The 10,953-nt window shown below is 48.5% G+C and overlaps 1 protein-coding gene across 2 annotated transcripts in view; it reads right to left on the bottom strand.

Annotated features, from left to right (window-relative positions):
- insrb (insulin receptor b) overlaps nucleotides 1-10,953 on the bottom strand; it is an 80,129-nt gene that overhangs the window by 8,315 nt on the left and 60,861 nt on the right. For both annotated transcript variants that reach the window (XM_029429332.1, XM_029429333.1), the window contains exons 5-22: nucleotides 9,273-9,412; nucleotides 8,938-9,082; nucleotides 8,167-8,381; nucleotides 7,763-7,889; nucleotides 7,283-7,533; nucleotides 6,716-6,883; nucleotides 6,429-6,627; nucleotides 4,932-5,064; nucleotides 4,613-4,766; nucleotides 4,187-4,335; nucleotides 2,617-2,773; nucleotides 2,383-2,479; nucleotides 2,175-2,242; nucleotides 1,859-2,088; nucleotides 1,648-1,758; nucleotides 1,356-1,518; nucleotides 924-1,053; nucleotides 97-231 (exon numbers count right to left, since the gene is read on the bottom strand). In XM_029429332.1, coding sequence (XP_029285192.1) covers nucleotides 97-231; nucleotides 924-1,053; nucleotides 1,356-1,518; nucleotides 1,648-1,758; nucleotides 1,859-2,088; nucleotides 2,175-2,242; nucleotides 2,383-2,479; nucleotides 2,617-2,773; nucleotides 4,187-4,335; nucleotides 4,613-4,766; nucleotides 4,932-5,064; nucleotides 6,429-6,627; nucleotides 6,716-6,883; nucleotides 7,283-7,533; nucleotides 7,763-7,889; nucleotides 8,167-8,381; nucleotides 8,938-9,082; nucleotides 9,273-9,412 — 2,772 coding nt within the window. The remainder of the gene's footprint in view (nucleotides 1-96; nucleotides 232-923; nucleotides 1,054-1,355; nucleotides 1,519-1,647; nucleotides 1,759-1,858; nucleotides 2,089-2,174; nucleotides 2,243-2,382; nucleotides 2,480-2,616; nucleotides 2,774-4,186; nucleotides 4,336-4,612; nucleotides 4,767-4,931; nucleotides 5,065-6,428; nucleotides 6,628-6,715; nucleotides 6,884-7,282; nucleotides 7,534-7,762; nucleotides 7,890-8,166; nucleotides 8,382-8,937; nucleotides 9,083-9,272; nucleotides 9,413-10,953) is intronic.

Raw genomic sequence — 10,953 nt, 5'->3', positions numbered from 1 at the left:
AAGAAAGATATAAAGTGTGTGAGGACTCTAAGTGTCCATCAGCTGAAGAGGCAGAGAGCAGAGTGTGTGTGTGTGTGTGTGTGTGTGTGTACTCACATCCTCTCGGGGCAGTTGTCCGGCCGGTCCAGGTAACCTCCGTCCATAACGAACTTCAGAACCTGTTCGTTGGACAGACCCTGGTACGGCTGCTCTGCCAGCGTGTTGATCTCCCAGAGCACAACACCGAATGACCTGCAGACACGCAGACAACCACATGTGATGCAAACACTCCGGTAATGTACTCGGGGTCACGAAGAAGAAGAAGAAGAAGAAGAAGAAGAAGAGAGAAGAAGGAGAAGAGAGAAGGAGGAGAAGAAGAAGGAGAAGAATAGAAGAGAAGAGTAGAAGAGAAGAAGAAGAAAGAAGAGAAGAAGGAGAAGAAGGAGAAGAAGAAGAAGAGAAGAAGAAGGAGAAAGGAGAAGAAGAAGAATGAGAAGGAAGAAGAGAAGAAAAAAGGAGAAGAAGTAGAGTACGAAGAAGAGAGAAGAAGAAGAACGAAGAAGACGAGAAGAAGAATCGAATAATGAGAAGACAGAAGGAATAGAATAATCGAAGAAGACGAAGTGATACAATCCGCCTTCTCCATCCTTCGCGCCGCCCCGCGATCAGAATTAGAAATCGCAGCCCGCCGGCCTCGGACTCGACCGCCTCCTCATACCGGAGCCGGCTCAGAGCCGCTGCTCACGTACGCCCTCCTCCTCGGCTCCTCGCCTTCGACCCCGTGCGCCGAGCTCCGCCGCCGACCTGCGCCGCCTCGCCTGTCGCCGCCGCTCCCCGCAGCCCTCCTCCGCCGCCGCCAAGAGAAGGAGGATAGAAGTCCCCCAGAAGAAGAAGAAGAAGAGAAGAAGAAGAAGAAGAAGAAGAAGAGCTGGCGTGAGACTCACCAGCAGTCAGAGTGGGCAGTGAAGACTCCGTCCTTCAGAGACTCTGGAGCCATCCACCTGACAGGAAGCAGGCCCTTCCCTCCTTTACGGTAGTAGTCCGTCTCATAGATGTCTCGGGTCATACCAAAGTCTACGAGAGAGAGGGGTGTGCACCAAAACATAGACGTTACAAGGAAGTTGATCTTCTGAGTCGTGCTGGACTGTGTTGCTCAGAGCGTTTTAACCACACGTTGATCTGTCGGGGACTCATGATTATTCGGACGCAGCATGAATCCAGCACTAATGCCATATTCTCCGCCCCGTGCTTCAGATCCGCTGCAAAGTGAAATATGTTCTCGCTCGGCCGACGCCGCACCTTTCCACTAAGATACATGAACATTTGACCAGGAGTCGTTCTGAGTTGCACGTGGAAACAGAGGTAAAGGACAGTACCTCCAATCTTGACGGTGAAGTCCTCGCCCACCATGCAGTTCCTGGCTGCCAGGTCTCTGTGGACAAACTTCTTGGCGTTGAGGTAGGCCATGCCGTCTGCAATTTCTGCAGCCATCTGGATCATCTCCTTCAGCGTAGGTGGGGAACGGCCTGTGGGGTTGTTCTGCACACACACACACACACACACACACACACACACACACACACACACACACAGTTTTACAGTCAGTGACGTGTTAACTAAGCGTCCTTTCGCTGAGATGAACCTGAAGAGGACTTCTGTGTAACGCACCTCAGAGTCCGGCCTGAGCCCACGCAGGAAGCTCTTCAGGTCCCCGTGAGTCATCAGCTCCATCACCACCAGGGTGGGCTGCCCTTTAGACACCACGCCTAACAGACGCACCTACATGGGGAGGAATAGACACACGCGGTCACACACATACACAAGGCTTTAAGGAGGAACAATGCTGAGGGAGCGAGAGACGCGCTGTGCGGGGTCGTACCACGTGGTGGCAGCTGAACGCCTTCATGACGGAGGCTTCGTTGAGGAACTCGATCCTCTCGCGCAGGCTGGCCGACTCATTGACCGTCTTGACGGCGACGGATGTGTCCGGGTCTCCCTTGATGATGTCCTTGGCCAGGCCCTCGTACACCATGCCGAAGGAGCCCTGACCCAGCTCTCTGAGCACTGTGATCTTGTCCCGGGGCACCTCCCACTCGTCGGGAACATACACTGCACCAAACAGACACAAACATGAGGTGCCACAAGAAGAAACACGCTTTCCAATCACAGCCGTTAGGATATTACGCTCTTCTTACCGTCGTTGGTGCTGATGTACTCTGGGTTTGAGGAGGCGATGAGAGGTCCGGTCGGGCCTTCTGTTTGCCTGAAACACAACCAGGACGTGCAGAGCTTCTTATTTACTTGTCCTGCCACATACTGCCCACATCTCCTTAACACCTTCGTCAAACCTTAGGTTTATAAACAAGCAGCATACACAGTTGATGTGCCAGTCAAAGATCTTACTTCTTCTTGAAGATCACAAACACTCCTCCGCCCACAAACAGCAGCAGGATGAAGCAGATGACGGGACCCATCACAATCCATATTAAACCTTGATCGGCTGTAACGAACACAGAAGGTATCGGTGAGTTCACAGAGTGCTAAAGTGTAAAACAACGACGGCTTCTGAACGGTGATGCGAGCAGGTCATGAACTTCCAGATGTGCATAACGACCGACATGCGGTCTCGGGTCTTACGATTGGGCATGAAGAAGTAAGTGGTTTCTGTAAAGGAGCCGTTTCCTGCTAGCGAGGTGGCGCGGACCCTCACGCTGTAGTTTCCATGCTGCACGAGTGAAAGCTTCGTGCCGCCCGACTTGAGGTAGGCCGGCCGCGACACACAAGCTGTGTGAACCTGGGAAACACAAAAGACTTGAGCAATGAGAAATCACGAGGAGTTATGAGCAGTGCTAAATATTAAAGCAAAGATTAAAGAGAGTTCAGAAGAGAACATTCAGAAACTTAACCTCGACTAAACTCTGGCTAATAATGAGATGATGCAACGAGGCCTGTTAAGCAAGAACACATTTTAAACACGCTTTCCTGACTATAGAAAATATGCAATAAAATTATATATATTTTTAAATAATAAATAATAATATATTATTAAATAAATAAATAACAATATATTATTAAATAAATAAATAACAATAAATAATACATTATTAAATAAATAATAATATATTATTAAATAAATAATAATATATTATTAAATAAATAAATAATATATTATTAAATAAATAAATAACAATAAATAATATATTATTAAATAAATAATAATAAATAAATAATAATATATTATTAAATAAATAAATAATAATATATTATTAAATAAATAATATATTATTAAATAAATAAATAATAATATATTATTAAATAAATAAATAAATAAATAATAATATATTATTAAATAAATAATATATTATTAATAAATAAATAATAAGTAAATAAATAAATAACATAAGTGTGTAAAAAGATTACAAAATATACATTAAAATAACAACAGCTTTGTTGGTATATATATTCTTTATATCTTCACTTCAGATATCAAAGAATAAAACCTGTAAAACTGTCAGAATATTCCCAACTTTAAGCGTGTGGGCTGATTAACAGTCCGTCAGAGTTCTGCATGAGAAGCATGTTTAACGTGGCCACATGCTGCCGCTGTGCAATAAGATAAATAGTGCGTCTGAAGCTCTGACGTGCTCTAAATGTCATTTTGAAAGAATGTGCGTGGGGTGTGTTTGCAGTGCAGATGTCGTCTGAGATGCCAGTCCATCTCTGCCACTGCATCCTAGTCTTCCTTCCTGCCTCTGTCACTATGGTAACAGAGCTGCAAACTGGCTCCTAGGGTCAGGCAGTGCAGCGATGAATAGCAATGAGAGATGAGTGCTCACATTTGCAGCAAGTAAACAACAACAGCACACACACACTTACAGAATCACACACAGGAATAATAACATGCAAACACACACAGTGGCAGCAGATTGTAAACACATGTTGTTGCTCTCTACATATAAGGAACGTTCAGAGTTTATATACAGCCAACACCCCCCCCCCCCCAGATCCCTACTGCTTCTCTCTGCAGTTCTTCTTACCTTCATGCATGATTTCTTATGCACCTGTCTGCGTTTTTAAGCCCCGTGTTTCTCCTTCCTGCAGAGCTTATCAAGAATATTGCTGCAGTTTCCTTCCCTCCCTCACCGCCTGTGTCCTTTTCTTCCCTGCATCCTCACTCCCTAAAAGTTCAGTGACGGCTGATACTGACCTCAGTGTCTCCAACCTTCCTGTAGAACACCTCATACAGGATGATGAGGCCGTTCGGCGAGCGAGGTGAATTCCACTTAATCAACACATAGGGAGGCTCGGCGGTCACGATCTCATGGGTCACAGGGCCGGGGACGTCGTCTGCTTTCTCTGCAGAGACGTAAAGACACACGCGCAGTATAAACCACTGCATTCCCACATGGCCCTCTTGTTTGTGAATTGCATGCATGTTTGAACTGTTTAAGTTTATTCTGATCACCTGTCGGTCTGTCAAAGGCACATACAGAATATACTCAGTTGCAGAAAGGATCATAAAGTTGAATCCACACAAAACTCAACAATATATTCCTTTAGTAACTTTCACTACTCTGTCCGTGTAGCTGTTAAAGTGAGTGTGAATAAACGTGACACTTGTATTGGTCCTTACCCTCTGGCATAGTGCGAGCGCTGACGTAAGTAGCCATGCTGCAGCGTTTGAAGTCTGTGGGATGGTTGCAGGCCATGATCTCGATCTTATAACTGGTGAAGTGCTGCAGGTTGGAGATGACTGCGGACTCCTTTAAGAACACCTTCAGCTCCACCTGAGCAGAGCAGAGAGATGTAAGTACTCCAACATGTTTGACATGTGCGGACACACCTGTTCAACACAATGTGATGTTACCCAGCGTATCACTACACAGTCTCAAATCTAAGCGACCATCACACACGCTGACACGAGAATGACAAATCCAAAAAGAGTTTGAGACCTTGGATTCCTTATCGTCCTCGTCTTCAGGCGTGGCTGTGGTGGAGCCCAACGCCAGACTGGGGGCTGTGGTGAGGAAGAAAGCGGGGAGGGTGGAGTTGGCAACTCCCACTGAGCGTCGGCGACGAGAGGGTCTGGACAAACAGAGCAAACAGGTAAGAAGAAGGTTAGTCGTGAAGCAGATGGAGCAGCAGTGTGGAGGAGACCTCTGCTCACACTAACCTTTACAGTGTGTAGCAAGTCATGACATGTATCCGCAAATACCACCTACTGCCCTGCTGGGAGAGCCCCCCCCCCCACCACTGGGTGGTGCTAGAGAGCAGGTCTGCTTCAGGCTCACTGGTTATGAGTGTAAGCAACACAAAGGCCATAAACTTCACCCACTGCACCTCCGTGTACCGACGGGTAGAATCACCGTTTATAAATGAGAAAACTGTCTCCCCCTCCTTCCAAAACGAGCACCACCCGTCACGCCGAGCTGCTGCAGCGAAGCGTCTCCTTCACCGTACAGCGAGGTGGAGTTAATGTTGCACCAACGCTTGCTCAGGTAGGAGGAAAACACTTCCTGCTTCCCTTTGCGTGATGGAAAAAGAGAGCACGAGGAGGTCTTTGTGTACTTCTGTGTATGCAGCTGACCATGGCCCATTCAACAGCGCGGGTTCAACATCCAGCTGAGGTGTGTGTGTGTGTGTGTGTGTGTGTGTGTGTGTGTGTGTGTGTGTGTGTGTGTGTGTGTGTGTGTGTGTGTGTGTGTGTGTGTGTGTTTGTGTGCGTCCGAATGGCAGTCTGCATGACTGCACCCCTGACTGGCATGAATGATAATGGGCACAGTAATCACTCCCCCGGGAGGAGAGACTGTGTGTGTGTGTGTGAGTCAGGGGAGAGGGTAGGGGGCACCGCAGCCCCTAAGCCCCCCACAATAGTGCCCCGGACAAAAACAAGGGTCTACATAAACCACACACACACACACGGACCAGACAGAGTTGGCACGGAGCTGTTTTGAGACGCTCATCATGGTGGCGGGTGTGGCTCCTGATGGTGTGACGCTAAAGCTTTTTAAACAACTTTAAAGTTCATTCAAACCAAACTGCTGGACAGTGTGTGACTTTGGTGTGGCCACTGTGACAAGAAAGAAGTTTAAAGGGACAGTTCACCCAAATAAAATACATATTCTTCCTCTTCCCTGTCGAGCTATTTATCAATCCAGATTGTTTTTGTGCTTTTCCAGAATCACTGCACAGAAGGAAGCGTGCATCTACGTGCATGAGCAGACGTGCATGAAACTGCTCACAGCAAAGTCTGATTATCTTCTATCTACATCTCCAACACTCTGCCACTAACAGCAAAACAATCCAGATTGATATACGACACTGATTTTGGGGTGAACTGTCCCTTTAAGCTTCATAAATGTGCTTCAGTCTGCATGAAGCATTAATCCACTAAATAAACATGCTGGGATCAACAGTGTGACGTGTCCACATGTGCCACTCACGTGTACCTGCTCTCGAAGACTTCATTGTGGAGGTAGTTCTCGAAGGTCTTGCGGTACTCTATCTCCTCCTGCTCCTTCTTCAGCTGGTTGTCTGTCTTGGGGCAGGCGCAGCACCTGCCGCCGGACGTCGGCTCGTCCGTGTGGTTCCACTTCTGCTCATCCTCGCTGTCCAGGTGAGTCGGGGTGCGAGACGGCAGCTTCATTCCTGGGCGGGAGAAAAAGACGTGAGCCTGACAAACCAAAGTGAAGTGAGCGGCGAACGGATCTGAACGCATCAACCCGTGTGCACTGACCCTGTAGGCAGTAGTCGAACTTGTAGAGGTCGCTGTCCTCGTCCTGCTTTCGACAGATGACGCGGTAGTGGGTGATGTTGCCGTTGGGACTGGTGGGAGGCTTCCACTTCAGGATGATCTGAGAGGAGGAGTTGGAGGAGGAGATGGGGTCCAGAGGCACAGAGGGTTCTGGAGGGGGAGGGGGGGGGGGGGGAGACAACAGTCAGGCATCGGTATTTGTCTGACCTTCAGGGAGAGTTCAGACCGACATCAGTCCTGTGACAAGAACTCATTCATTTGAATAGAGCCGGTCTGCAACACAGCTGTCAATCAAATACAACAGCCCCCCCACATGCAAGTAGATCACTGTGTAACGTGAACGCTGGATTAAATGTGTGCAGTGATATTAGAGGAGGAAGACTGAACATAGAGGTAAACAAGGCAGGGTGGAAAATATGCAAAACTAAAAATGCAAATGATTTATGAAGAAGGAGTGTGTGTGTGTGTGTGTGTGTGTGTGTGTGTGTGTGTGTGTGTGTGTGTGTGTGTGTGTGTGTGTGTGTGTGTGTGTGTGTGTGTATAGCTCACTGGAGGCATTAGTGCGGACGTAGATGATCTCGCTCTTGGCTCCATGAACCTGGTGCTCGTCGGATGCAGACAGTTGGGTTTTGACCATGATGGCGTACTGGGTCCAGGGCTTCAACGGGCGGATCAGGTGTCCCGGGTCATCCGCCTTCTTGCTGTCCGTGGAGCGAGACGGAGGATCCACGTCAGCGATGGCCCAGCTGTTGGAGCCGCACGCGTCCTGCCCATCAAACTCTGTCACATTCCTATACGGCCTGGAGCAGATGGAAATAAACGGGATCAGAGATCAACACAGATCAACAACAGCCTCGAGACGCATTAATGGAGCTCATTTAATAAGTTAAAGCGAAGCCATTCTTTAATTATATGGCACGCGTGGAAACAGGGAATGTGTTGATGCATCAAGTGCATGTTTATATTTAATACTTTGTCTAAATATATCCAGTATGGGGGGGAATCCCAGGAGTGTTGTCAGATACTTACGCCTCTTTGTAGAGAACCATGAAGCCCAGCAAGTCTCTGAAGTCTAACGGCCAAAAGGGCTCCCACTTCAGCATGATCATGTTCGATGAGGTCTTGATCACGTTGAATTTCAGCAGCTTGGTCTCACCTAAGGGACGAAACATGGATGCTCAGCACATGCGTAACAAATACACAGCAGGACATCGAAGGACATACGTGCACAACATGGTTAAAGCTCACACTCGCATGGAATAGAGTACGGATGTGTGCTTTGTATTTCTCCCCTGAGGGAAAGACGTCTATCTGAACACGGGGTTTTGTTGTGCATGAAGAGTGAGATCCCGTGGAATAGGAAACTTCAATACATTGAGGATATCGGGCTGAGAGAACATGCGTCGACATGTAAAGATGTCTGATGATCTTACAGAAGGCTTGGTCCCCGTTGTTCCGTACGGCGATGTCATTCTTTTGGTTGCGGTCCTTGGTTCCCGTCACCTCCTCCATCTTCCTGATTTCAGACATGCAAAGTTTGGAGTTGTAGTGGAAGAAGGTACGACCACGAGGGATGGACAGGGTGTGCTTGGACCAATCCCACAGCTCACGCAGGTTCTGGTTGTCCAGCGCATAGAAGGCGAAGACACTACGAGAGACAGAGGGGAGACATTAAGAAATGAAACACAATGTAGGAAAAAGGAGAAGAGAGGAGATGAGAGAGGAGGACACAGGAGAGGAGAGGAAAAGAGGAGAGGAGAAGAGAGGAGGAGAAGAGAGGAGAACACAGGAGAGGAGAGGAGAGGAAGACACAGGAGAGGAGAGGAAAAGAGGAGAGGAGAGGAGGACACAGGAGAGGAGAGGAGGAGAGGAGAGGAAAGAAGAGGAAGGAGAGAGGAGGACACATGAGAGGAGAGGACAGAAGAGGCCAGGAGAGAAGAGGAGAGGAAAAGAGAAGAGGAGAGGAAAGATGAGGAAGGAGAGAGGAGGAGAGGAGAGGAGGACACAGGAGAGGAGAGAAGAGGAGAGGAGAAGAGAGGAGGAGAGGAGAGGAGAGGAGGACACAGGAGAGGAGAGAAGAGGAGAGGAAAGAAGAGGAAGGAGAGAGGAGGAGAGGAGAGAGGAGGACACATGAGAGGAGAGGAGAGGAAAAGAGGAGATTAGGACAGAGGAGAGGAGATAAGGACACAGAAGAGGAGACTTACTCTCCCTCAAGATGCTCCCCCCTGATGATGCGTAGTTTGCGGAGGAAGGAGAGGGAGACGAGGGCGTACGCTCTGCGAACAGTCAGGCATCCTGTGATTTCCTCGAGCTGACCCAAACTAGCCTCCAACTCAGCAGCAATGTTATCTGCAAGGAGACGGACAAATAGATAACCAGTTAGGTGACCACACACACACACACACACACACACACACACACACACACACACACACACACACACACACACACACACACACACACACACACACACACACACACACACACCCACACACACACAGAACCCGAGCCCCAGGTGGGGGGGTGCAGCAGAACTCACTCCCTCCTCGAATCTTGATGATCATGTTGCCGTGGAGAACAGTGCAGCCTCTCAGAGCCTGAGCGGACGTCACCGAGTCGATCGTCTTGTTTCCCACACACAGTTTAGGACACAGGCCCGCACATGGCAAGCAGGTCAACCTGGAGAGAGAGAGACGCAGATTAGAGTGTGTGTGGACGCCGTAACAACTGTCTGATACAGCGAGCAGAAAACTTTATTGATGCTGAAAAACAAGAACATTAACATTTAATCAAAATAGGATTATTGTGCTCGATAGCTCGTAACCCTAACCCTAACCCAAAGCTACGCAACAACGAGGCTACAAGCGGCGGAGGACGGACGATACATGGCGTGTGTCAGAGTAAACAACGTAGTAAAGTTACAAGTGACAGGAATTAATATGTGAACATATAAGAATCACCGGCCTCATGGAACACATGAGCACGAGAGACACGTGCACTTAAACACATCAGCATTGAATGTAAGGTTTCTCAATAATGGATGATGGAAGTGTTCCGAGGTGAGTCTGTAGAACAACGAGTGCAAAGGCTTTCAGGAGAGGAGGCACATTACGCAATCTGTCATCCACATCTGAGCCTCCTTCATTTTTATTAGCACTAGGGGACAGAGGAGAGAGCTTTGCATCAATTAGTTCTGTCGCACGTACAACACACACACACACACACACACACACACACACACACACACACTCAGACAATCAGACAACAAAAACAACATGAGTGAAACACCAGCTGCAGCTCCCAACAGGCATTCCACTGTTTCTCTCTCTCAGCTCTATGAGTGGCGTCCTCTCCCTGCAAACATGTGCACGTAAACACACACGCACACACACGCACACGCGTACAGCGAGCAATGAGGCCTTGATAGCGCTGCCTTTCAGGAAATCCATTCACAAAAGGCAGGCCTTGTGTAGCGAGCAGCCGGGTGCACGCCACATGGAGAAAAGGGAGCCGACGCTTCATTCACAAACGAGCACTTTCTTTAGTGAAGCCCTCTCGAAAGAACATAATCCCACTCTAGCTCCACTTCCAGCCTTGACATCCATAACCACAAAGGTCTGCCTCAGACGTGAACTACAATGCTGCTTTTTGGTTGGTCGACTATAAAACCTCAACATATCGCCTCTGAGTGGCAGCTTCCCCCCCCACCCGCCGACAGCACGCATGTGCGGCGGCAACACAAACTACAAAGTTGGGTGAAAATGAAGAGTACATTTAGTAATCAGAGGGAATAGATGCAGACAATGACATCAAACAGCCTTAAACAGGCACCTTGTAAACGCAGCCCTGTGCCCGGGGAGCAGCTAACAAAGGACGCTGTTGTTCGCTGCGGGGGCCATACGAGCTCTGCAGGCACTTCCATTTGTAAGCTCACCCTGAGTTAATTCTATGTTTGTGCAACTCTTATTATAATCCCCCCTCTCCAGGAAGCACACACACACACACACACACACACACACACACAGTCTTGCGCAGATCATGCCCCTACTTTCCCCCTAAACAGCCAGGCCGTGCTACAACACCCCTCACCATGGAGACATGACACACTCAGTCCCAGGGGGTTGTTTTGGTCCTTGTCTGGCTTTTCCTATCCACCCTGTGGGGGGGGGTGAATGACCCATTACACACACACCTGGCTTCTCCTAGTTTCCATCTTATCA

Source organism: Cottoperca gobio, chromosome 4 (genome assembly GCF_900634415.1).
Source record: "Cottoperca gobio chromosome 4, fCotGob3.1, whole genome shotgun sequence".
NCBI classification, from domain to species: Eukaryota; Metazoa; Chordata; class Actinopteri; order Perciformes; family Bovichtidae; genus Cottoperca; species Cottoperca gobio.
Note: the sequence above shows the minus strand (reverse complement) of the source record. Positions and strands in the feature narration are given on the sequence as shown.